General features: G+C 35.9%; 1 protein-coding gene across 2 annotated transcripts in view; it reads left to right on the top strand.

Moving 5' to 3' along the window:
• The window catches only part of LOC122903998 (zona pellucida binding protein), a 114,858-nt gene that overhangs the window by 53,209 nt on the left and 34,836 nt on the right, over positions 1-26,813 (top strand). For both annotated transcript variants that reach the window (XM_044244505.1, XM_044244506.1), the window contains one exon: positions 13,171-13,348. In XM_044244505.1, coding sequence (XP_044100440.1) covers positions 13,171-13,348 — 178 coding nt within the window. The remainder of the gene's footprint in view (positions 1-13,170; positions 13,349-26,813) is intronic.

Below are 26,813 nucleotides of genomic sequence, written 5' to 3' on the forward strand. Positions count from 1 at the left end.
AGGCAGTGTTTCCTTTTTTTCTGATTTTTATGCCTTTTATTTCTCTCCTGATCTGTTTGAATCTACAGTATGATGTTGAATAGATGTGGTAAGAGTAGATATCCTTTTCTTGTTCCTGATCTTAGGGAAGCTACAATTTAGGCTTTCACTATTAAATATGCTGTTAGCTCCAAATTTCATAGATGCCTTTTAGTAGATCAAGGAAGTTCCCCTCTATTCCTCATTTACTAAGAGATTATGTTATGGATATTTGTTCATTTGGTTCAAATACTAATTCTGCATTTATTGAAAAAACTCACATATGTCTTCATTACAAATTTAACAAAATATGTGAGACCTTTAAACTAAAAACTGTAGTTTGTTCTTTTATTATTATGAAATATTCCCTTTATTTTTTAAATTTTTAAAATTAATTTATTTTTTTCAGCGTAACAGTATTCATTGCTTTTGCACCACACCCAGTGCTCCATGCAATCCATGCCCTCTCTAATACCCACCACCTGGTTCCCCCAACCTCCCACCCCCCCCCGCCCCTTCAAAACCCTCAGATTGTTTTTCAGAGTCCATAGTCTCTCATGGTTCACCTTCCCTTCCAATTTCCCTCAACTTCCTTCTCCTCTCCATCTCCCCTTGTCCTCCATGCTATTTGTTATGCTCCACAAATAAGTGAAACCATATAATAATTGACTCTCTCTGCTTGACTTATTTCACTCAGCATAATCTCTTCCAGTCCCATCCATGTTGCTACAAAAGTTGGGTATTCATCCTTTCTGATGGAGGCATAATACTCCATAGTGTATATGGACCACATCTTCCTTATCCATTCGTCTGTTGAAGGGCATCTTGGTTCTTTCCACAGTTTGGCGACCATGGCAATTGCTGCTATAAACATTGGGTACAGATGGCCCTTCTAATTCTTGCTCTCAAATTTTATCTGAAATTAATGTTATTAATTCAGTTGTCTAATGCTTACTGTTTCCAAGGGATATATGTTTCTAACCACTTAATTTCAGTTCTCTGTGTCTTTATATTTAAAATGCATGTTTCTTGTAGATAACATATAATTAACCCCTTTGTCTCAATAAAAAATCTTTAATTGGAGTATTTATTCCAGTAAAATTTAATGTAATTATGATACAGTTGGATTTATGCCTACTGTTTTACTATTGTTGCCTAATTTTGTTCCCCTTTTTTATCCTCTGTGTGTATTTTTAGAGTTTCATTTTATCTATCTACCCATTTATTTATATTGAGATAAAATTGACATATAACATGATACTGGTTTTAGACATATAATGTTATCAGTTTCAGGTATACAAATAATGATTTAATATATGTATATATTGCAATGCTATTACCACATTAAGTTGACATCTGTAAATACACAGAGTTGCACATTTTGTGTGTACAACTGTACAAGGTCTGGGATGTCAGGTACACCACTTTGACTCTGGTCAACAGCATTGTATTGTATATTTGGAAGTTGCTAAAAGAAGTAGATGTTAAAATTCTCAATGCACACACTTCCCATGTTTTCAGTTACCCATGGTCAACTATAGTCCAGAAGCAGATGATCTTCCTTCTTTTGTCAGTAGGTCATTAGTAGCCCTAATGCTGTGTCACAATGCCAGCATTATTGACCACACTTCTTCTCGTCATGTAGGGACCTTTGTCATGTCACACCATCACAAGTAAAACAAGAGGACAAGTACAGTACGAAAAGATATTTTAAGAGTCAGAGATAAAGAGATTACATTCATGTAAATTTTATTATTGTATATTATTACAATTGTTCTATCTTATTATTATTGTTAACCCCTTACTGTGGTTTACTTGATAATTTAAACTGTACCATAGGTGTGTGTGGATAGAACAAAACATGGTATTATGGGGTTGAGTAATATTCACAGTCTCAAGCACCCACTGGGGGTTTTGGGACATATCCTCCATGGGTGGTTGGAAGTTTGTACCTTTAATTACTTCTTTATTTTTCATTGCTGACGTGCATATTGAAATTTTTTATTTAAAATGAATTAACTAACTTATAGTGTATTATTAGTTTTAGAGGTAGAATTTAGTGATTCATTAGTTGCATATATCACCCAATGCTCATTACATCAAGTGCCCTTCTGAAAGTCCATCACCCAGTTACCATATCTCCCCTCCCCAGATTGTTTCCTAGAGTTAAGAGGAGTATCTTGTGGTTTTCCCCTTCTTTGATTTTATCTTATTTTATTTTTCCTTCCCTTTCATTATATTCATCTGTTTTGTTTCATAAATTACACATATGAGTGAAATCATATGATACTTGTCTTTCTCTGACTGACTTATTTCACTCAGCATAAAACCCTCCAGTTCCATCCGCATTATTGCATGTGGCAAGATTTCATTCTTTTTGATGACTGAATAATATTCCATGGTATATAGATACATTTTTTTTATCTGTTCATGAGTTGATGGGCATGTAATGACTTTTTTGTCACTTACTACATTTTTTGCCTTAAAATCTATTTTGTCTCCTATTAAGCATGGCTTCTACAGCTTTCTTTTAGTTTCTATTTACATGGAGTATCTTTTCCTATTCCTTCAGTTTCATTTTTTGTGTTTCCTTAAACCTGAAGTCAATTTCATGTAGACAGCATATAGTTCGGTCTTGTTTTATATTCAGTAAAGCACTCCATGCCTTTTGATTAGAAATTCTAGTCCATTCACATTTCAAGTAAGTAGTTATGGAAATATCAGCATTTTTTTGTGTGTGGCTTTTTTTTTTTTTTAATTCCCTTTCTTTCTCTCTTGCTCACTTTCCTTGCTCACTTCCTGCAATGTTATGTTTAGATTCTTTTCTCTTTGTGTGTTCTTACTATAGGTTTTTGCTTTGTGGTTACCATGAGAATTATGTACAATATTTTACAGTTGTAACATTTTATTTTAATCTGTAATGGACTTAGATTCACATGAATTCTGAAACTCTTTACTTTTACTCCCCTTAATGTTTTATGTTTTTATGTCCCTATTTAAATCTTGTCTTGTGTACCCATTAGTAAGTTGTTATATTTATTATAGTTATTTCTACTGTCGTTTGACCTTCATACTATATTTAGTAAGTGGTTAAACTATTAACAGTAGATTATTCAGAATTCCACTGTAGATTTACCTTTTCCCTTGAAATTTATACTTTCATGTATTTTCCTTTTACTAGTTAGCATGTTTTCCTTTTAGCTTAAGGAACTCCCTTTAACATTTCTCGTAAGGCCACTTTCTCATAAGGTGAGGAACTCCTTCAGCTTCTGAATGTATGCAGAGCTCACTCTCTCATTTCTGTCATACAACTTTCTATGGAAGAGCATTCATGTTTGGGAGTTTTAATCTTCTAGCTCCTTGAAAATATTGTGCCATTACCTTTTGGCCAGAGTTACTGTTGAAAACAGTAGTAGTCCTATGGGGGTTTCCCTGTCTATAGCAAGTTGTTTTTCTTTTGCTGCCTATAAGATTCTTTTTCTGTGTTTAGTTTTTGATAATTTAATAAATGTGTCTTGGTGTGGGTTTCTTTGGGTTCTTCTTCTTCAGGTCCATTTGTGTTTCCAGGATCTGGATATTTTGTTTCTTTCTTAAGGTTAAGGAAGTTTTCAGCCATTGTTTCTTCAGATAGCTTTCTGCCCCTTTTCTCTTTTTTCTTTTAGGGATCCCCATAATGCCTTTGACTCTTTGTTGTCTTCATACTTTGTGATTTTTCCAAGCAACCTTCTTTGATGTTAGAGGTTCCCACTAGTTGAGGGTATGCCAACATCTGTCAGGGTCCCAAAGGGAAGATCTCCTCAGTACCTATATGTAGGGTGATTGGAAGCCAGGTCCTTAGGATGCAGCATTTAAATTATGCACACCTACCTGTTTCAGGGGAAGAGAGGTGAGATTTTCTGATTGTTCCCTCTGCAGCAAGCCTGTGGGGTTTCTTTTCTGTTGTCCCGTTGAATCCCTGAACATGAGCCCTGCTCGCCATCAGAGCCCAGTAATTAAGGAGTGCCCATTTAGTGGCAGCTGCAAAAACCAGGGACTAACATTTACAGGACCTCCTTCTCAGGAGATAGCTGTCCCAGACTGGGAGAGAGGGAGATACACAAGTTGTACCCCCAGCCTCTCTGGTCTCCAGAAAGTATGCAGTTGTCCCCTTGATATATGTTATGTTGGAAACCTTCCTGTTAGATTGCAGCTATTAAGTTAAGCAAATGGGCCTCTCAGAAGTTTTAATTGGCTGTTATCCTCATTGCTGTATACTCTTTGACTTACTTGTTTGAGTGGTTGCTCTAAAAATTGTGATATACATCTTTTTATCATTTCACAGTTCACATAAAATGTATATTTTGCCCCTTCCTGCTAAATATAGAAATGTTGCCATTTTATAGCTTCATTTAAACCACCTTCATCTTTTTGCAGTCATTCTATCCACCTATATTATAAAAATACTTTGGAGGCATTTGCTGTAAACAGTCATGCATATCTTAAAGATATTTAAAGAACAAATAGTCTTTTACATGTGTAGTACCATTTTCTATGTTTTTCCTTTCTTCTGAGGATCAAAGTTTTTATCTGATATTATTTCCCTTTAGCCTAAAAAATCTTCTGTTGCATTTGTTGTGGTTGTGATCTGCTGACAAAGGATTCTATTTGTTTTTATTTATTTATTTTTTAATTTATGAAGAATATTTCGTTGGTTAGGGAATTTTGGTCTGGGAGCCTACTTTTTCAACATTTTAGGTTCTTTTTCACTCTCTTCTTGCCTCTGTTCCTTCTGATAAGTCCATTATTTACATTTTTTTTTTAAAGACTGACATTTATTTTAGAGAGAGCAGGGGTTGGAGGCAAAATAGCAGAGAGAGAGGGGGAGAGAGAGAGAGAGAGAATCTTAAGCAGGCACCACACCCAGTGTGGAGCCCAACCTGAAGCTTGATCTCATGACCCTGAGATCATGACCTGAACCGAAACTAAGTCAGACACTTTATTGACTGAGCTTAGCCTCTGAGGTGGCCCTACAGGTTGTTGTTTTAATGTGTTGGTTTTTTTCTTTGCTTTCAGTATTTTTTTTTTTCTGTGTCTTTAGTTCTTAGCAATTTGATTATGGTATGCTTTGGTTTGGTCTTATTTTTATGTGGTCTATGTGGATTGGTTTGTGGTTATTGAATCTATGATTTCATGTTTTTCATCAATTTTTTGGAAAATTACAGCTATGATTTATTCTGTTTTTCTTTTTTCTCTCCCACACTCCATTCTTTACCATCTCCATATTTTCAAACATCCATGTGGTTTAAACTTCTCATAGCAGATAGTTTGTTTCTGAGACAGGGGGTCACCTTCTGTAAGAAATCCATAGGAAGGGAAAAGCATAAACCATAGGCCTTTTCTAACTCAGTTTGGGAGTTATTTGGCATCTTCTGTGTTGTAGTATCTTGGTCAAAGCATTCACAGGTCTGCCTCCTTTAAAGAAGGAAGTTCAAACACCATTACCGTAGGAGATGCATGCTGTAGAATTTGTGGCTTTGTTTTAAAATTATTGTAACAATTATACAGGGACACTCATACATCAGTTTTTTTAAGATCTTTTTATTTTATGTGGAAATACTAAGAATTTTAAGTAGACCTACAGTTGTAAAAATATTATAGGGGAATCCCTTGTCCATTTTGCCCAGTTTCTCCCACTGCTAACGTCTTGCAAACATACTGATAAAGAACAGTCTCAGAAGCAGAGATACTGACATTGCTAAAATCCACTGCTCTCATTTAGCTTTGGCCAGTCTACTCAAATTTGTTTCTGTGTGTTAAGTCATGTATCCACCACTATAGTCCAGATACAGACAGTTGCAGTCTTGCAACTTTGTTTGCAGTCTTGCAAATTTGTTTCTATATGTTAAGTCATGTATCCACCACTATAGTCCAGGATACAGACAGTTGCAGTCCCACAAGGATCCCTTCTTGCTTTTTAAAACCATGCTCACCTCTTTCCTGACTCTGCCCCTGCTCCCTTAACACTCCCTTAACACTCTCCCCCTTTCCTTAACACTTGACATTCACTATTCTGCCCTCTATTTTTAAAGTTTCAGTAATCATAAAGAATGAAACCTTACGGGATTGGCTTGTTTCGCTCAGGATATCCAAGGTGGTGCATGTACCAATGTTGGTTCCTTTATATTACTGAGTAATGTTCCATGGTGCATATACCACAGCTCATTTAGCTTTTTATCTGTTGTAGGACATCTGGACTGATCCCAGTTTTTGACTGGTAAAATTATAGCTTTTGTGAACTTTGGTGTACAAGTTTTCATGTGAAAATAATTCACCATTTTGGCTTACTAATTCTGGATCATATTATAGTTAATTTTACATTTCCATCAGCGGTATATGAGTGGTCATTTCTCCAAGTTCTTATTGGCATGTGGTATTGTAACTATTGTTTATTATATCCCCCATGGAAAAGTAATTTAGTAATATCCCATTATGATTTTAATTTGCATTTCCCTAATTGCTAATGATGTTGGTCGTTTTTTGTTATGCTTATTTGCCACCTGCACATCCTTTTGATGAACTATCTGCTGCTCATTTTCTATTGGAATTTTTGCTTATTTCATGTTCAGTGAAAAGGGTTCTTTATATATTCTAGATCTAGTGTTTTTCTCATATGTTGTTTGTAAATATTTTCTCCCGGATTTTAGCTTGTCTTTTCTTCCTCTTCACAAGGGTTTTTAAGGAAAGAGGTTTTTAATATTTATGAAGTCAAGCATATCCATTTTTTTTTAACAGGTTGTGCCTTTTTGGATCAAACCTAAGAACTCTGTATAGTCCTATATTCTGAAGATTATCCACTCTTTATTTTTTATTTTTTACATTTTACATATTTTTTGTTTGTTTCTACAATACAAATGATACCTGCAATCATTTTGAGTTAGTTTTGCTTTATGTATGAGATTTAGGACCAGCCTATTTTTGATGTTACTGTTTTGCCTGTGGATGTCACATTTCTCCCAACATCCTTTGTTAAAAATGCTGTCCTTTCTCCATTGAATAGCTTTGGTTCTTTTGTTCAACTATAGTTGAGAATATTTGTGTGGCTCTATTTCTGGGTTCTTTATCCTTTTCCCTTCTTTGTGTTTATGCCTCTCTCAATACCTCCCTGTTTTATCTACTGTGGCCTTAATGATGGGCCACTATTCTTCCCATTGTATCCCTGTCTAGCAAGATTGTGTTATCTATTTTAGGATCTGTGCATCATTAAATAAATTTTAGCAAAAGTCTGTGTATGTCTACAAAACCCTTTGGGATGTTGGTAGGAATTATGTTAGTCAGTCCTGCACAGGCATACCTCATTTTATTACGCCTTGCTTTACTGCGCTTCACAGCTACTGCGCTTCTTTACAAATTGAAGGTTCCAGACTTCAGTGCAGGAAGTCACTGCAGATGTGGTGGAAGCAGCCAGAGAACTGGAACTGGATATGGAGCCTGAAGATGGGACTGGATTCCTACAGTCTCAGGATCAAACATGAGCGGAGGAAGAGTTGCTTCTTACGGACCCGCAAAGACTGGTTTTGTGAGATGGAATCCGCTCCTGGTGGAGATCCTGTTGAAGACCATTGAAGGGACAACAACGGATTTAGAATATTGCAGGAACTTAGCTGATAAAGCAGCGGTGGTGGAGTTCGAGAGGATGGACTCCAACTTCGGAAGAAGTTCTGTGGGTAGACAGAACTTTGGTACAGGCTGTACTGAACAGCCTCCCATGCTGCAGAGAAAGCATTCGCGAAAGCAAGAGCAATCGATGTGGCAAAGTTCACTGTTGTCTTAGCTTTAGAAATGGCCATGGCCACACCATCCTTCAGCCACCACCACCCTGGTTAGTCAGCAGCCATCAGCATTGAGGCAGACCCTTCACCAGCAAAAAGATAGGACTTCCTGATAGCTCAGATGATGGCTAGCATTGTTTGGCAAAAAAGTATTTTTTAGTTAAGATCTGTACAATGTTTTGTTTAGACATACTGCTGCCATTGCACACTTAATAGACTAGAAGATTGCATAAATATAATTTTTGTATGCCTGGGGAAACAAAAAAATTTGAGTCAGTTTATTGTGATACTGGCTTTGGAGTGGTGGTTGGAGTGAAACCCACAGTATCTCTGAGGTGTGCCTCTGTATAAAATTGGGAATAACTTACACTTTTACTGTGTTCTTTCTTCCAATCCATGGACGTGATCTCTCTCTACATCATTTTAGGTCTTCGACATTTTTTAAAATCATCTTTTTTGTATGTTTTAGCATACATAACCTATACATTTTAGTAAGTTTATGCTAAGTGTTTCCTTTTCTGTGGAACAGCATTAAGTAATCTGTATTTTAATTTGGGTTCCTAAGTGCTCATTGTCAGTGTATGGTAATGCATTTTTATCAGCACGTGTTTACCTTGTTTCTAAGGTACCTGCTGAACTTAGATAAGAGCTCTAGGAGGTTTTTTGTATTGTGGAGGGTTTCACATTCTTTGGGGTTTTCTTTGCTGACAGTCATGTCATTTCCTAATTGAGGCAGTTTTATTTTTTCCTTTCCAATCTGTACGTTTGGCTCTTTACTGATTTTTTGAATTACTGAAGTGGCTAAAACATCCATGCTGTGTTTAATATAGGTTGTGAGAGTAGATACCCTTTCCTTTTTTTTGAGCTTATGGAGAAAGCATTCATCTTTTCAACATGAAGTACTATGTCTGCTGTAGGTTTTTTGTAGATGCTTTTTGTAAATAATTCTGAGACAATTCCCCTATAATCTTATTTTGGTGATATTTTGTTAATAATAAGTATTGGTTGTTGTCCAAGGCTTTTCTGAGTTAATTTTTGAGATCATAGGATTTTTCTTCTTTTATATGCGGATATGTGGATGACATTGATTGGTTTTAAAATAATGAAGCGACCTTGCCTACCTGGAATAAATCCCACATGGTCATGCTGTATAATGTCTTAGACACGGTTGGATTTAGTTTGTTCATACTGTGTTGAGTTCATGAACGATACTGGTCCCTAGTTGTTCTTTGATACAAACTCTGACTGGCTTTGGTATTTAGGTAATACTAGATTCACAAAATAAAGTGGGAAGCTTTACCATCTCTTCTGTTTTCTGGAAGAGATTATTTCAGCATTAGTTTTAAAAATGCTTAGTAGAATTTTCTTGGGAAACTGGGAGATTTTTATTTACGGAGCTTTTTCTTACATATTTAATTCCTTTAATAGTTACAGAACTATTCAGATATTTGTTTTTATTTCTTTAAAGATTATTTTTATTTATTTGAGAGAGAGTGAGAGTTAGAGAGATCACAGAGGAAGACGGAGAAGCAGGCTCCCCGCTTAGCTGGGAGCCTGACACAGGGCTCAATCCCAGGACTCCAGGATCATGACCTGAGCTGAAGGCAGACACTCAACCGACCAAGCCACCCAGGCACCCCCAAATATTTGTTTTTATTGTAGTTGTACTTTTAACTTGGTGGTGTTTGAAGAATTGGTCCATTTCTAATTTGTCATATGCTTGAAGATAAAGTCCTGTGGAGTTTTCTGTTATTGACCTTCAGCACCTGTTGGTAATACTCTCCATTTCATTGCTAATCGTTCTGTTTGGTCTTCTCTGTTATTTTTGTCACTCTTGCTAGAATTTATTAATTTTATTGATCTTATGAAAAACTAGCTTTGTGTGACATTGACTTTATTGTTTTCCTGTTTTCAGTTCCATTAAATTTGACTTCCATCTTATTTCTTTTTTTTTATTCTCTTTCTTTTTTGTCTTCCGGTTCTTTTTATAGTTTCTTGAGATAGGGACTTTGTTTAGTGGTTTTGTTTTTTTTTTCCTTGCCTCATATAAAGGTTTGTGCTGTAAATTTCCACTCAGCAGTGCTTTAGCTGCATCTTACATATTTTCATATATCATCGATTTTATTTTTCTAAATTTTTATTTAAATTCCAATTAGTTCACATACAGTATAATATTAATTTCAGGTGTAGAACTTAGTGATTCAACACTTCCTTATATCACCTGGTGCTCATCATGAGAAGTGCACTCCTAATTCCCCATCTCCTGTTTCCCCCACCTCTTCGTTCATTTTACTTAGAGTCTTTTTTTTTTTTTTTTAAACAGATTTAAGGCTTTTCCCCCTTATCTCTGTAGGCTAGCAAATTAGAATACTCTGTAGGATGGTAAATTGGAACATCCTTGAATACTAGAATTAGTATCAAATGAATAAGGAATTTAGCTACAATTACATTTGTAGTTCTCTCCTCATCTTTAGCCTCTCTTTCTCTCTCTCTCTTTCGCTCTTTTTCTTCCTGTCTTCTTTCCTTTCTGTTCTCATTCCCTGTCATTGTTGAAATATAGTGACACAAGGTCTTAGTCCTCTTATATTCAGTGAGGTGATTTGTAGCAGGAGGTTTTTTCAGGATATCTACTGTACCATATGGTTGGAAGTGGAAATCTTTTCCTGTAGTTTTAAATGTCATTTTTGTACTCCTACTGCCTGTGGCTTGCTTTTTTCAATTAGAAATATGCTACTTTAAAGTTTTTAAATATAACTTTAAATCTCTCATAATTTAAAAACATATAGTTTGCCTTTAGTGTTCTTCTTAAAAGCCTAGTTTTTCTAGTGCAAGTTGCAATTCTTGTGGAACAACCACCACTGCAGTGACATTGCTGAATGAAGAGTGGACTCTCTTGTCTTTTGCTTCAGGATTGAAGTAATACCCACAGTACAAAGTTAAAATTTTCTCTTGTGAGGTGCTAGGATTCAGTATGTATCTCTGGAATGGATTACAACTTTCATAGAATTTAAATTGTTACATAAGCTTTTATTTTCTTCCTGTTGGCTTTGGTTCTGGAAAAAAAAAAAAAAAGGAAAGAAGAAACTGAACTTTATCTCAATAGTTCTGTGCCCAGTTCACTGTCATGTGTACATAGTATTCATGTTCCAGTGTTTCCACCATGAAAATGACAGCTTTTATGTTTCTGTTTACAATACTTTTTTATAGTTCTCCTTTAGGACCTTCTCATATGAAATATGATATCTATTCTTTCATTTGCTCCCAAAGCACCAGTATCACTGGTCTTTTTTATGCAAACTCACAGTTCTCTCCATTTTATCCAAGATACCTTTAAGCTTCTGTCTCCTTTATTTCTTAATTCCATCCCCATTTGGTGATCATAGTTATTTTCCACAGAGATTTCCAAATATAGGTTCTAACCAAAGATTTCTAGAGGACTCCAACTTATAGGTGTAAGTTATCTGTAACACCTGCAGATACTAGCTCTCCCCTAGTGGATAGTGGAGCTCTGGTTGGACTGTGGTCTTGTATAATGTATGGTATGTTTTGCTTGTTGTAGAATTCCCATGATGTTAAGTAGTTACTGCTTTCTAAGCTTTTGGACAAATGAACAACAAATATTAAAGCTTTTCGAATCACCTTTATTCACTACCTAATTTGGCATGGTCAGTGGAACAGATTGTGTTATTTAAAATAAGCTACTCAACTTCTGTCTTACAGAATTCATGTATTTTACAGACTACTCATTGTTGAAACAGTAATGGCTTCTTGTTCTAGTCCTCTGATTAGTGACCAGTCACTATAGAATGTGTTCCTTCCATAGATGCTTAATCATTGTTTGAAGTACTCTGGGGGGTGGTGAAGGGGGGAGTAGCATGGGCTAGGAACTCTGATGTTTATTCAGTCAGATTAATTCTTTATATCTTAGGCCAGATAATTAATTTATGGAAAGTTTCTATAATTATGATTTGTTCTTACATCATCCAAATTGGTTGAAAGTGTTTTACATTAAAATCTGTAATCCTTACCTAGCTGAGAGAATCTGTCAGTTTCACCCTCTGGTACAAATAATTAGCCCCATGCTAACCATAAACATACTAAATATAAAGAATGCTTTGCCTTACTTTTATTTTTGTCAAAGAAGAGTTCTATCCCTTATTTTTTTTAGAGGTAAAATAAGAAATAGTTATCTGATTTATATGATCATTTTTGTTCCTATCAGGTTTTCCCATATCTAGCATTGTTGATTCCCACCCACCCCCCTTTGGAAGTGGTATTAGGAAGCTGAGTGATTATGATTGTGTCTTCTGAAACTTTTAATTGTGTCTGGCATTTAAATATGGTTAATTAGATAGTAGATTTATGTCAAATTAATTCTTAAGCACTTTCTTAACCCAAATTTATGTGTTTGACCAAATGAATAGCAACAAATTTACCAAGATTTATCAAAAGCAAAAGCAAACCATTTAAACTATAAAAAGTTGGTGAGTAATTGACTAATAGAATAAGAGTTGTATATATACTTTAAATGCAATAGTATTGAAAAACATTTATACTTATAATTTTCATGCAAGGAATGTAATTTGCCAGACATTTGAAGAAATCAGTAAGTTGAAGTATACCTTTGGTGGCTACAGACTGACATGAGTCCATTCATTCATGTTCCTGACTACATTAGAAGTTAGAACAATAAAATTGAGGAGAACTAACTGGCTTATAGAGGGTTTGAATTCATGGCCCTACCTCACACTTTAACACTGAAAATCATAAGCCTCTTAATTATAGGAGTCAGGTCAGAATAGTTACTACAAGTAGAAGGGCAATTAGTTATAGATCAGGGTGATGCTTTAATTAGTTTATAAATTTAATTTTGGAAGAACAGAGCTGGAAATTTTAGTATTTACTGTATTTCCTCTTGTTTTTAAACCTAATTTTTCTTTGTGGAAAGAGTGGAGGGTATTCCTTTTAGGGGATATGCTTTTAAAGTTAAAGTATATGTTTTTAAACACATCAATTGTTGGAGTACGTTTCTTAGAGTATGTTTAATTTCAAAGAGCTATTTTGATTTTGCTCATATGCCATATATTATTCAAAATCCAAAGGGATCAAAATGTTGGTTATATATCTGAATGGTTTCTTTGGGTTGTATTTGAAGTACATTTGGAAATTTTATGTTTATAGGTGAAATCTTTTAATTTTTATATGTGTTATTTATATCCATTGACTATAAGTAAGAACCTCAAAAATTTGTTTTCACTGCTTCTAAATACATAAGCACCCTTATTTGTTCTAAAATTACATTTATTTCTGATAATAATTTTCTCATATTGTATTTCAATTTTAGGCTAAAAATCTTATAGAGAGATTTTTTAATCAACAAGTAGAAGTTCTAGGCAGACGTGCAGAGCCATTGCCTGAAATATACTATATTGAAGGTACTCTCCAAATGGTTTGGATTAATCGCTGCTTTCCAGGGTATGGAATGAATACCCTGAAACATCCAAAATGTCCTGAATGCTGTGGTATGTAATGAACTGTAATTTCATGGTTTATATTTATGAAAACTTACTTCTTTTCATGATGCCTAAGTGAATGCCTGTTATTTATTTTTACTGTCATTTAGATATATCTCTAGCCTCTCTGAAGCAGTGTTTGAAAAGGCTATGTGAATTTGAAGTTCTAAAAGGAAAAAAGCTGGCTTGATTTCGGCCTTTGTAATAACATTACGGTAAAGGGATGGTAGCATTAGGCAGTTGTCTGGGAGGAAGTTCAAAGAATAGGTGTGTCACTTAGAGTTACTTACCCTAGCAGGAGCCTAGTGATGTTATTGTTTAGAATCAGTTATTGACGAGTTTACATTTTTATAGTCTAGAGGAGATATATTTTTACCTTTTTGTAAACTAAGCACAGGAATTGTTCTGTTACTGATTGTTTTTTCTGACTTTTGATCCTAGCTCTAAGGAGTGTGAGCACTCTCTGGCTTTCATCTGTCTTTTCTGTTAACAGAGTTCTACAGAGGCTGTTTAGGATGAGTTAATTCATGGATTCAGTGTCTTTGAATTTCTGTTTTCAAAAGTTGAATGAGGCAGATAATCTTCAGTTTTATTTTTTTTTATTGTGTTCAATTTGTAGTGTTCATTGATTCATTAGTTGTGCATAACAGCCAGTGCTCATCACCACATGTGCCCTCCTTAATACCCATCACCTGGCTGCCCCATCCCCCCACCTGCGCCCCCTCTAAATCTTGTTTTAACTCTAAAAGGCTTTCTAATATCAACGTCAATAAATTAGTACCATTGTCATTCAGTCTTCTCTGATGGTTCCTTTCCCCTCTCTTTCTACAATCTTAAGTTAGATCAAAATCCTTTTCATATAATAGAGCACTAAATATTCTTGCTTTGCTTTATTTAATTGGCTAGATTTCACTCTGGTGTTATTTTTTCCTTCAGTTCTGTCAGTATTTTAGTTTTTTTCTCTGATTTAGTTTTTGTTAAAGGATATGAAATTTGACAAAAATGTACTTGAAAACTTATCTTAGGAAATATGACACAGATGTAACAAACAAAACACATATGCCAGTTTTAACTATTTTCATAATCTGTAATTATGTATATCACTTCAGAGCACAGATAATGATGAAGAAAGCCTGGAAAACCAAACAGTGAACCAGAACCTGGTAGTTTAACTGTCTTTTAAATGAATTTATATTTTCACTTAATAAAGACCTAAGAGAAACTAAAAAGTTTAAATGTTTGTATCTCATTAATTCCAAAAATTTCGAAATAGTTAAGCATAGCTCTTTCAAATAAAATAACAGGATTCTCTGAGAAGCACAGAAATTTCATTACTAAATTTTTGTGCATTTATAAAATTGTGGAGAATAATACAGTTACCAGATTTTCTTGTTTTACCATGTAATTGTAACGTTGGGTTTGTTATGCACTGTACTGTTTGATGAAGTTATTCATCAGTTATTTTACTCCCGACGACAGAGCCCATGGGGGAGTATGTAATGAAACTTACAAGTCTCAAAAATATTTTCTGCCTACTATTTTGTTCTCCCAGAAACATGGTCTCTGCCCACCTCTGTCTGTTTAGAGATAGGAGAGATTCATCCTTGGAACAGTTAAGGAACAAGAGGTCTGCTAATCTGCAGGGAAGAGAGTGAAAAGGAGATAATATTAAGGAAACTGAGTTACAGATGGTCTGGGTCACAGGGAATGTGGTTGAGATACTGCTTTGAAATGATGTTGGACTTGAGGTTGTCTTTGAAGGTGCAGGGGTAGCATTTACTTTCCAGGGTAGGGCCTGAAGGAGTGTCAGGTTTCTGGGAGAGTTTTGCATAATCTGGGCTAGAGGAGGAGTAGAGAAGAGCTGCGGGCTTAGTGGGGTTTAGAGAGCAAAGTGGAATAGCTCAATTTTAATGTGGCAGCAGGAGCCACATCTTTTGAGTAGAGGACAGAAATAAATTTATTTTTTTAATTTTATGGGATCATTATCGTTGCTCGGTATACTTATTAACTAGAGATTTGCTAAATTTCATCTCATGCGATCATATGGTAAATATTTTAATTTAGAATTTTCTTTGTGCTGTTATTGTCTGTTAGACAAATGAAGTGAGACTGAGCTCGCTTTTTGAACAGAAATCAGTTAAGACTAATGTGACCATCATATACAGTGGTTTTTGTCTATCTTACAGGAGGCCATCACTCAATTTTTAGAGAACTTTTACTACCCGAAAAGACATTTAAATCATTCTTTGAATTGGAAGGCAGTATAAAATATTTGCCACTGGTTACAGGACAAAATTAACGTATTAAATGAACTTCATTTGAGTATAAATGGACTACTAGAAGGAGCAAATAAAACCTAGGAGGTACTTTGTAAAACCACTTACTTCCAAAATGAAAACACCATGAGTTTATGTTTAACAAAGGAGATTGGTCAGGACAGGAATGTTCATTATGTGAGGGAAGGTTATTTACTTTTTCAGCAGTAGGCGAAGTGAGTAGTGGTGTTGTCTTTTCTTTTGGATGTCTTATTTCACTCATGTAATTTTACTTGTCCATGACAGATAAAGATTACTTGCTTATAAACTAGTGGAGCCTTAACATTTCTACCTATGTAGAATTTTTCTAATTTTTCTAACATTTTAAATTAATTTTCACTGTGAAATACTTCTTTAATTTCACATTTAGCATTGCTTATTATATGCATGATTTTGTCAATCATTTCGGCCCTGAAAGAGAAGATTCTAATTAAATTGTGAATCATAGTTGTCTCTTAATTTCATTAATTGTATCCTAAGCATAATACAAAACCAAAGACCAGCTAGAGTATTATACTGTTTTCTGATTTTTTTTAAAGACATAAGATTCTGAAATATTTCCTGGTAATTTCTGTAGTTTCTGTTATTTCTATATAACCCTGTATATCTTGTTTTTTATGTTTATTTTATTCTTATCACCTCAAAAATAAACAAAAAAAAAGAACACCTGTATGTTAAATAACATTTTTTGACATAATAATCACACTTCACCTTCTTTTTCTTCCTCTTTAAATTATTGCAGTAGTTTTAAAAGTCTAATATGTGCCAAAAATACCCAAAGATTTTTGTCAAAATAAGTCAATGTATGGGAAGCAGACATCTACATCTGTAACAAGTTTTCTAGGTGATTCTAATACATGTGGAGGTTAGAGATTCCTGAGTTTTAGTGTGGGCATGGCAACAGCTGGTAAAGTGCTTTCCTGTTAGTGTTGGTCTGTTAATACCTCAGGGAAGTGCTTGAATAGTAGTAACATTGGTAAGGCAGTACCTACATAATACAACTTCCCTTCTACTAGTGAAACATTATTTTTCACAGACTTCTGAGGATTGACTGTGTAGTTTAGTAATAGTTTATGCAATGTTGTTAATTTCTGTTGCTTTCTTTATACATAAGATTTGCTGTTGTACATTCAAATTTTGGGAATCCCAGGAAGACTCAAGCAAGGAGATCTTTGATAGTGGTATAGTGTCTGTGTGAGTGGTCAGAAATAACTAGGTTACAGGTTAGAGTATTTAAACATCTTGAGATGATTTTGTTAAGTGATTTTAGTAATAAAGTCCTTATGTACTTTAATTATGCAGTGAAAGTGAATTGTTTAATAGATATAGTTGCTTCTAAAAGCGCTCTTACTTAGACTCTGAAATTTATTCTGCTTAGACATGCAAACCCTCAACCTTTGTTTTAATTTTAAATCCAAAAACCAAGAAAAATAATGCTTAAAAAGAAAAAACTGATATTGAGAAAACAGTTGAAGGCAAGAAATCTCACTGTATACACAGAGGGCGTTACAGTATGATAAAAGGATAAATCTACCAAAGATGATAAAATAATATAATATTGCTAAATTTGTGAATGCTTAATAAATAACATGTTTTAAATTCAAAAAACATAAATTGTCAGAGAGGTAAAACTGGAATGCCAAGCCATATAGAAAAACAATGAAATTGGACCCAGTCAAAAATCACCTCCACAGGTGTTATAGACATAATACATAAAGAAAAACTGTAAATATTTTAGAATATAATGTAGGAAAATATCATCATGTCTTCAGGATCAGAAAAACAATTTCTGAAAAAAGCACAAAAAATCACTAATTTTAATAAAGAATGATAATTTTTCTACTAAATTAAATATTTCTGTTTATCAAGACAGTGCAGAGAGATAAAAGATAATCCACAGAATGAGAAAATTTATTTGTAGTGGACATAACCAACAAAAGACTACTACCCAGAGCATATAAATAAAGAACCTGTAAAAAAAATTAAAAAAAAAATTTTTTAAAAATAGGAAAAGAAATTTATCAAGTTTACTTCACAAAAGATTAATTCCAGATGATCAATGGATATGTGAAAATAGGTTCAAACTTTATGTAACTAGAGAAATATGAACTAAGAATGAGATCCTACTGCCACAGCTGTGAAATTGGCAGAAAGTAAGCAGTTGTGACCAACTAGGTGTTGAAAAGGGTGCAGAGCCCCTGGGGAGCCGCTACACCCTGCCTGCCTGAATGGAGATCCTGCCACTTTGGAACACAGCTTGGCAGTGCAATAAATGCGCAGTACACCCACTGTGTGACTGGCATTCAGCTCTTAGGGAAAGCTCATCTTTGTATATTCATAATAGCCCCAAACCAGAGGCAGCCCAAATGTCCATTAATGGTAAAGCATATGAAGAAACAGTGATCTGTTCATACAGTGGAACGCTTCACGAGAGTGGCAGTCAATGAGTGGGGATCACAAGCATTCGCATACATTTTATAAACGCAGCCCCTGGGAAGGAAGCTAACCACCACAGAATCTACAACTGAGGCATAGCTAACCACTGTTACAGAGATTCATTCATGAGTGCTGAAACTATCCTGGAATCCAGGGGAGTGAGTGCCACACAGCAGAGGAATGTTGACTTCTGGAGAGATGGAAGGGAGTGTGGTTCATGGGGGCACAGGAGGAATTTTGGGGAGATGCCAGTTTTCTGTGTTATAGCCTACACTGTTTCTAGATTGGTTTCTATGCAAATATTTGTCATATTGTACATTTATATCTTGTTTTTTTCTCTCCATGGGTTATATTTCATTATAAAATGTGACAATATTAAATTTTTCCCTCAGCTTGAACACCATTGTTAAAGGTGCTGTGAAGAAAAAAAATAAAAATTGCAAGGAGTTTTTTTCTCTAATGATTCAAACTTATGATTTCTGTGTAGTGTCACTTGATCTTTGTCTTCATAAATTTATAATTTTAATAGAGCTATTAATGATGGTTCAGTGGGAATAATGAAATTATTATGAATTATTTTCTATTAACCATTAAGTTATAGTTCTGTATAACTCTGCTGTCTTCGTACTAGTTTTATTTATTTGAAACAGCTAACAATATAATTGTTTTAGCATTTTGTTTATGTTGACCTTTAGATTATTTTTTGTTTTTACTACTATGTTAAAGATGATTTATAATTACACTTAATCAACTTATATTTTTTCAGTGATTCCTTATACAAATTTACAGAAATGTGAGCACTACTTTTAGAAAGTGAGCATTTTGACTTGGATATTTTTTGGTGTGTTATTTTATTTCAGATTAAAGTTTTTACCCTATCTTAACCTCTCCAACAATAAAGGTGTAATTACAGACTTGTTGGAACTTCTTTTATTGGACTTGAGCATCACTTCCCAAAGAGTAAAAAGCAGACCCTAAGGGCCAAGTAAAGCAAGGCCTGTGTTACTCACATCACTGCATGCTCCGGGGGCTCACACCCTCCCACTCGAGGCTCCTGAACCAGACAACATTCCAGGAGGTTTTCTTCCCTTTTCCTTCCTTTCTTTCTCCCTCACTGCCCCCCGCCACAGTTAAATTCTCTTTTGTGTCTTTCTCCCAAATTTATTTCTCTGTCTCTATTCCTATTATAATTATCTACTTTGAATTCCATTTTCTGTGTGTGCCTGAGACAATCATCTTCTCCTCCTAACTGCCATCCCTCGTCTCTTCAGTCCACACCTCACATTGCTCTCACCTGTACTTCTAAATTCCACATGCAATCCCTTCATTTCTTCACTTCCAAACCTGTGGTAATAAAACCCTGGCTTCAGAGCATAACTTGCTGCACCTTCAAAGAGCCAATTCCTACTTAGCTTTCAGCAACTCATAAATACCTTTATTACAATAATGGCATCATTTTATGCTTTATCCAACCAGAAATGTGTTAGAATCCAGTAATATGTATATGGTACTTATTATTACTAAGTATAAGGCCCTACGGATACATTGATGAATGAATGACCTAAAAAGTTACTTCCTTGATGTTTAAATTCATCAGGTCAAACAACTCATAAACAGAGAAGTGAATAAAATGATCACATGTGGTGAGAGGCCCAGTGAAAAACATTCAACAAGGTGACGTGATATACTGTAGTTTATCAGTTGGGTCCAAACAGAAAACAGACGCCTAGTCACTAGTATTTTGAATAGCATTTAATGAAAGTGCCATTGTTAGAGGTTTGAGCAGAGTGAAGGGGGGCAGTAAGGTATGTTGAGGCATCTAGGACTACAACAGCTTGAAACATTTTCCATCCCTAGTTTTGAAGGATAAAGAGGAGGAAGGAAGGTGCAGAAACTTATAAGGGCTGGTGCTGGAGAGATGGGCTGCCTGGTGCAGGCTATGGGCATATGATGAGGCAGTCACTCCAGAGAACCCACAGCTAGCAAGAGGGGAACACATGCCCTGCACTGCAGTCCTCTAATGGAGCCTCTCTGGCCAGATGCAAAGGGAAGGGACCTGTGTGATGGAGTCCGTTGATGTCAGTTCTAAGAGAAGGGAGGGAAATGCACTAGGCTGTGGGTTCAAATGAGACTGACCATCAGGGAGAGTAAGTAGGATTTGGACAGAGGACTGAATGTCTACATTAATTGGACTTCAGGGAAGGCTTCACTCAGAAAGTGACTCTTGAGTTCATCCCTGTGTGATAAGAAGCAGATCATGCAGAGATCTGTGAAGTGAGTTTTCCTGCAGAGAGAAGACACATACAAAGGCCAGACTTAGCATGGCCTGCTTAATAAGGTACTATTGGCTATGGCCATAGAGAATGCGATAGGTTTAGTGTGTTTAAGAGGCACAAGAAAAAAAAAAAATTATGCATGGATTGTAAAAGCTTGAAGAAGATGAGAGGAATGAAGTGTGACTCTTATGTTTAAGCATAAGTGGGTGGTATAGCATCTCTCAGTTGGATTGTTTTGTATTATGTAAAGTAGTACTGTATTATGTAAAGTAATCTGATTTCATTTCACAGGATGCCCAATTTCACAGGCCCATTCATTGAGAAGTTCATGCTTTGCTCTGTGCTCACTTGTGTTTGTATAGGTAGATATGTTTCTGAGCACTTCTTGTTTTGTTACAATACTTACCAATCTCTTCACCAATTAGTATAACTTCATGAGTTTTGATCTCTGGTAAGGCAGGTCCTTTTACGTCATGAGGCCATTGCGTCTCCATTTAAATTTTTCAGTCAGTTTGTCAAGTTCTACAAAAATGGCCATTGGATTTTTTTTCCAATTTATTTATTTTCAGAAGAACAGTATTTATTATTTTTTTCACCACACCCAGTGTTCCATGCAAGCTGTGCCCTCTATAATACCCACCACCTGGTACCCCAACCTCCCACCCCTCCGCCACTTCAAACCCCTCAGATTGTTTTTCAGAGTCCATAGTCCCTCATGGTTCACCACCCCTTCCAATTTACCCAAAAGCACATACCCTCCCCAATGTCCATAACCCTACCCCCCTTCTCCCAACCCACCTCCCCCTAGCAACCCACAGTTTGTTTCGTGAGATTAAGAGTCACTTATGGTTTGTCTCCCTCCCTATCCCATCTTGTTTCATGGATTCTTCTCCTACCCACTTAAGCCCCCATGTTGCATCACCACTTCCTCATATCAGGGAGATCATATGATAGTTGTCTTTCTCCGCTTGACTTATTTCGCTAAGCATGATACGCTCTAGTTCCATCCATGTTGTCGCAAATGGCAAGATTTCGTTTCTTTTGATGGCTGCATAGTATTCCATTGTGTATATATACCACTTCTTCTTGATCCATTCATCTGTTGATGGACATCTAGGTTCTTTCCATAGTTTGGCTATTGTGGACATTGCTGCTATAAACATTCGGGTGCACGTGCCCCTTTGGATCACTACATTTGTATCTTTAGGGTAAATTCCCAGTAGTGCAATTGCTGGGTCATAGGGCAGTTCTATTTTCAACATTTTGAGGAACCTCCATGCTGTTTTCCAGAGTGGTTGCACCAGCTTGCATTCCCACCAACAGTGTAGGAGGGTTCCCCTTTCTCCGCATCCTCGCCAGCATCTGTCATTTCCTGACTTGTTGATTTTAGCCATTCTGACTGGTGAGGTGATATCTCATTGTGGTTTTGATTTGTATTTCCCTGATGCCGAGTGATATGGAGCACTTTTTCATGTGTCTGTTGGCCATCTGGATGTCTTCTTTGCAGAAACGTCTGTTCATGTCCTCTGCCCATTTCTTGATTGGATTATTTGTTCTTTGGGTGTTGAGTTTGTTAAGTTCTTTATAGATTTTGGACACTAGTCCTTTATCTGATATGTCATTTGCAAATATCTTCTCCCATTCTGTCAGTTGTCTTTTGATTTTGTTAACTGTTTCCTTTGCTGTGCAAAAGCTTTTGATCTTGATGAAATCCCAACAGTTCATTTTTTGCCTTTGTTTCCCTTGCCTTTGGCGATGTTCCTAGGAAGATGTTGCTGCGGCTGAGGTCGAAGAGGTTGCTGCCTGTGTTCTCCTCAAGGATTTTGATGGATTCCTTTCTCACATTGAGGTCCTTAATCCATTTTGAGTTTATTTTTGTGTGTGGTGTAAGGAAATGGTCCAATTTCATTTTTCTGCACGTGGCTGTCCAATTTTCCCAACACCATTTATTAAAGAGGCTGTCTTTTTTCCATTGGACATTCTTTCCTGCTTTGTCAAAGAATGGCCATAGAGTTGAGGGTCTATTTCTGGGCTCTCTATTCTGTTCCATTGATCTGTGTGTCTGTTTTTGTGCCAGTACCATGCTGTCTTGATGATGACAGCTTTGTAATAGAGCTTGAAGTCCGGAATTGTGATGCCACCAACTTTGGCTTTCTTTGTCAATATCCCTTTGGCTATTTGAGGTCTTTTCTGGTTCCATATAAATTTTAAAATTATTTGTTCCATTTCTTTGAAAAAGATGGATGGTACTTTGATAGGAATTGCATTAAATGTGTAGATTGCTTTAGGTAGCATAGACATTTTCACAATATTTTTTCTTCCAATCCAGGAGCATGGAACATTTTTCCATTTCTTTGTGTCTTCCTCAATTTCTTTCATGAGTACTTTATAGTTTTCTGAGTACAGATTCTTAGCCTCTTTGGATAGGTTTATTCCTAGGTATCTTATGGTTTGGGGTGCAATTGTAAATGGGATTGACTCCTTAATTTCTCTTTCTTCTGTCTTCTTGTTGGTATAGAGAAATGCAACTGATTTCTGTGCATTGATCTTATATCCTGACACATTACTGAATTCCTGTACAAGTTCTAGCAGTTTTGGAGTGGAGTCTTTTGGGTTTTCCACATAGAGTATCATATCATCTGCGAAGAGTGATAATTTGACTTCTTCTTGGCCGATTTGGATGCCTTTAATTTCCTTTTGTTTGATTGCTGAGGCTAGGACTTCTAGTACTATGTTGAATAGCAGTGGTGATAATGGACATCCCTGCCGTGTTCCTGACCTTAGTGGAAAAGCTTTCAGTTTTTCTCCATTGAGAATGATATTTGCGGTGGGTTTTTCGTAGATGGCTTTGATGATATTGAGGTATGTGCCCTCCTACCCTACACTTTGAAGAGTTTTGATCAGGAAGGGATGCTGTACTTTGTCAAATGCTTTTTCAGCATGTATTGAGAGTATCATATGGTTCTTGTTCTTTCTTTTATTGATGTGTTGTATCACATTGACTCATTTGCGGATGTTGAACCAACCTTGCAGCCCTGGAATAAATCCCACTTGGTCGTGGTGAATAATCCTTTTAATGTACTGTTGAATCCTATTGGCTAGTATTTTGGTGAGAATTTTTGCATCTGTGTTCATCAAGGATATTGGTCTATAGCTCTCTTTTTTGATGGGATCCTTGTCTGGTTTTGGGATCAAGGTGATGCTGGCTTCATAAAATGAGTTTGGAAGTTTTCCTTCCATTTCTTGTTTTGGAACAGTTTCAGGAGAATAGGAATTAGTTCTTCTTTAAATGTTGGTAGAATTCCCCCGGGAAGCCGTCTGGCCCTGGGCTTTTGTTTGTTTGGAGATTTTTAATGACTGTTTCAATCTCCTTACTGGTTATGGGTCTGTTCAGGCTTTCTATTTCTTCCTGGTTCAATTTTGGTAGTTTATAGGTTTCTAGGAATGCATCCATTTCTTCTAGATTGTCAAATTTGTTGGTGTAGAGTTGCTCATAGTATGTTCTTATAATAGTTTGTATTTCTTTGGTGTTAGTTGTGATCTCTCCTCTTTCATTCATGATTTTATTTATTTGGGTCCTTCCTCTTTTCTTTTTGATAAGTCTGGCCAAGGGTTTATCAATTTTATTAATTCTTTCAAAGAACAAGCTCCTAGTTTGGTTGATTTTTTCTATTGTTTTTTTGGTTTCTATTTCATTGATTTCTGCTCTGATCTTTATGATTTCTCTTCTCCTGCTGGGCTTAGGGTTTCTTTCTTGTTCTTTCTACAGCTCCTTTAGGTGTAGGGTTAGGTTGTGTACCTGAGACCTTTCTTGTTTCTTGAGAAAAGCTTGTACCGCTATATATTTTCCTCTCAGGACTGCCTTTGTTGTGTCCCACAGATTTTGAACCGTTGTATTTTCATTATCATTTGTTTCCATGATTTTTTTCAATTCTTCTTTAATTTCCCGGTTGACCCATTTTTTCTTTAGAAGGATGCTGTTTAGTCTCCATGTATTTGGGTTCTTTCCAAACTTCCTCTTGTGGTTGAGTTCTAGCTTCAGAGCATTGTGGTCTGAAAATATGCAGGGAATGATCCCAATCTTTTGATACCGGTTGAGTCCTGATTTAGGACCGAGGATGTGATCTATTCTGGAGAATGTTCCATGTGCACTAGAGAAGAATGTGTATTCTGTTGCTTTGGGATGAAATGTTCTGAATATATCTGTGATGTCCATCTCATCCAGTGTATCATTTAAGGCCTTTATTTCCCTGTTGATCTTTTGCTTGGATGATCTGTCCATTTCAGTGAGGGGAGTGTTAAAGTCCCCTACTATTATTGTATTATTGTTGATGTGTTTCTTTGATTTTGTTATTAATTGGTTTATATAGTTTGCTGCGCCCACGTTGGGGGCATAGATATTTAAAATTGTTAGATCTTCTTGTTGGACAGACCCTTTGAGTATGATATAGTGTCCTTCCTCATCTCTTATTATAGTCTTTGGCTTACAATCTAATTGATCTGATATAAGGATTGCGACTCCTGCTTTTTTCTGATGTCCATTCGTATGGTAAATTCTTTTCCACCCCCTCACTTTAAGTCTGGAGGTGCCTTCGGGTTTAAAATGAGTTTCTTGGAGGCAACATATAGATGGGTTTTGTTTTTTTATCCATTCTGATACCCTGTGTCTTTTGATTGGGGCATTTAGCCCATTAACATTCAGGGTAACTATTGAGAGATATGATTTTAGTGCCATTGTATTGCCTGTAAGGTGACTGTTACTGTATATTGTCTCTGTTCCTTTCTGATCTACCACTTGTAGGCTCTCTCTTTGCTTAGAGGACCCCTTTCAGTATTTCCTGTAGAGCTGGTTTGGTGTTTGCAAATTCTTTCAGTTTTTGTTTGTCCTGGAAGCTTTTAATCTCTCCTTCTATTTTCAATGATAGCCTAGCTGGATATAGTATTCTTGGCTGCATGTTTTTCTCGTTTAGTGCTCTGAAAATATCATGCCAGCTCTTTCTGGCCTGCCAGGTCTCTGTGGATAAGTCAGCTGCCAATCTAATACTTTTACCATTGTATGTTCCAGACTTCTTTTCCCGGGCTGCTTTCAGGATTTTCTCTTTGTCACTAAGGCTTGTAAATTTTACTATTAGGTGACGGGGTGTGGGCCTATTCTTAATGATTTTGAGGGGCGTTCTCTGAACCTCCTGAATTTTGATGCTCGTACCCTGTGCCATATTGGGGAAATTCTCCCCAATAATTCTCTCCAATATACCTTCTGCTCCCCTCTCTCTTTCTTCTTCTTCTGGAATCCCAGTTATTCTAATGTTGTTTCGTCTTATGGTGTCACTAATCTCTCGAATTCTCCCCTCATGGTCCAGTAGCTGTTTGTCCCTCTTTTGCTCAGCTTCTTTATTCTCTGTCATTTGGTCTTCTATATCGCTAATTCTTTCTTCTGCCTCATTTATCCTAGGAGTGAGAGCCTCCATTTTTGATTGAACTTCATTAATAGCTTTTTTGATTTCAACTTGGTTAGATTTTAGTTCTTTTATTTCTCCAGAAAGGGCTTTTATATCTCTGGAGAGGGTTTCTCTAATATCTTCCATGCTTTTTTCAAGTCCGGCTATAACCTTGAGAATTGTCATTTTGAACTCTAGATCTGACATATTACCAATGTCTGCATTGATTAGGTCCCTAGCCTTTGGTACTGCCTCTTGTTCTTTTTTTTGTTGTGAATTTTTCCGCCTTGTCATTTTGTCCAGCTAAGAGTATATGAAGGAGCAAGTAAAATACTAAAAGGGTGGCAACAATCCCAGGAAAATATGCTTTAACCAAATCAGAAGAGATTCCAAATCGTGAGGGGGGATTTCTCCCCCCTCACGATTGGGTGAGGGATCTCCCCTGATTGGGATCTCCTCTGATTGGGATCTCCCAATCTCTTCTGATTGGGGTCTCTTCTGATTTGGGGATAAAAAGAGGTTCAAAAAGAAAGAAAGAAAGAAAAGAAAAAAAAAGAATTAAAAAAAGAGATTGAATTAAAAATTCAATCAAGAATTAGAAAAAGAATTTAAAAAAGAGATTGAAGAGATTGGGATCTCTTCCGATTTGGGGATAAAAAGAGGTTCAAAAATAAAGAAAGAAAAAAAAGAAAAAAAAAGAATTAAAAAAACGAATAAAAAAAGTATAAAAAAGAAAAAATATATGTATATATATTAGATAGACTAGTTAAAAAATGTTAAAAAAGAAAAGGGTAAAAGTTTAAAAAAATTTTAGCAGAAGAAGAGAAAAAAAAATGAAAAAGAAAAAAATTAAATTAACTGCAAGACTAAAAAATCACAGGGAGAAAGCCATGAGTTCCGTGGTTTGTTTTCTCCTCCTCTTGATTTCTGCTGCTCTCCTTCGTATTGAAACTGCACTCCTTGGTAGGTGAACTTGGTCTTGCCTGGATTTCTTGTTGATCTTCTGGGG

Source organism: Neovison vison, chromosome 4 (genome assembly GCF_020171115.1).
Source record: "Neovison vison isolate M4711 chromosome 4, ASM_NN_V1, whole genome shotgun sequence".
Lineage (NCBI taxonomy): Eukaryota > Metazoa > Chordata > Mammalia > Carnivora > Mustelidae > Neogale > Neogale vison.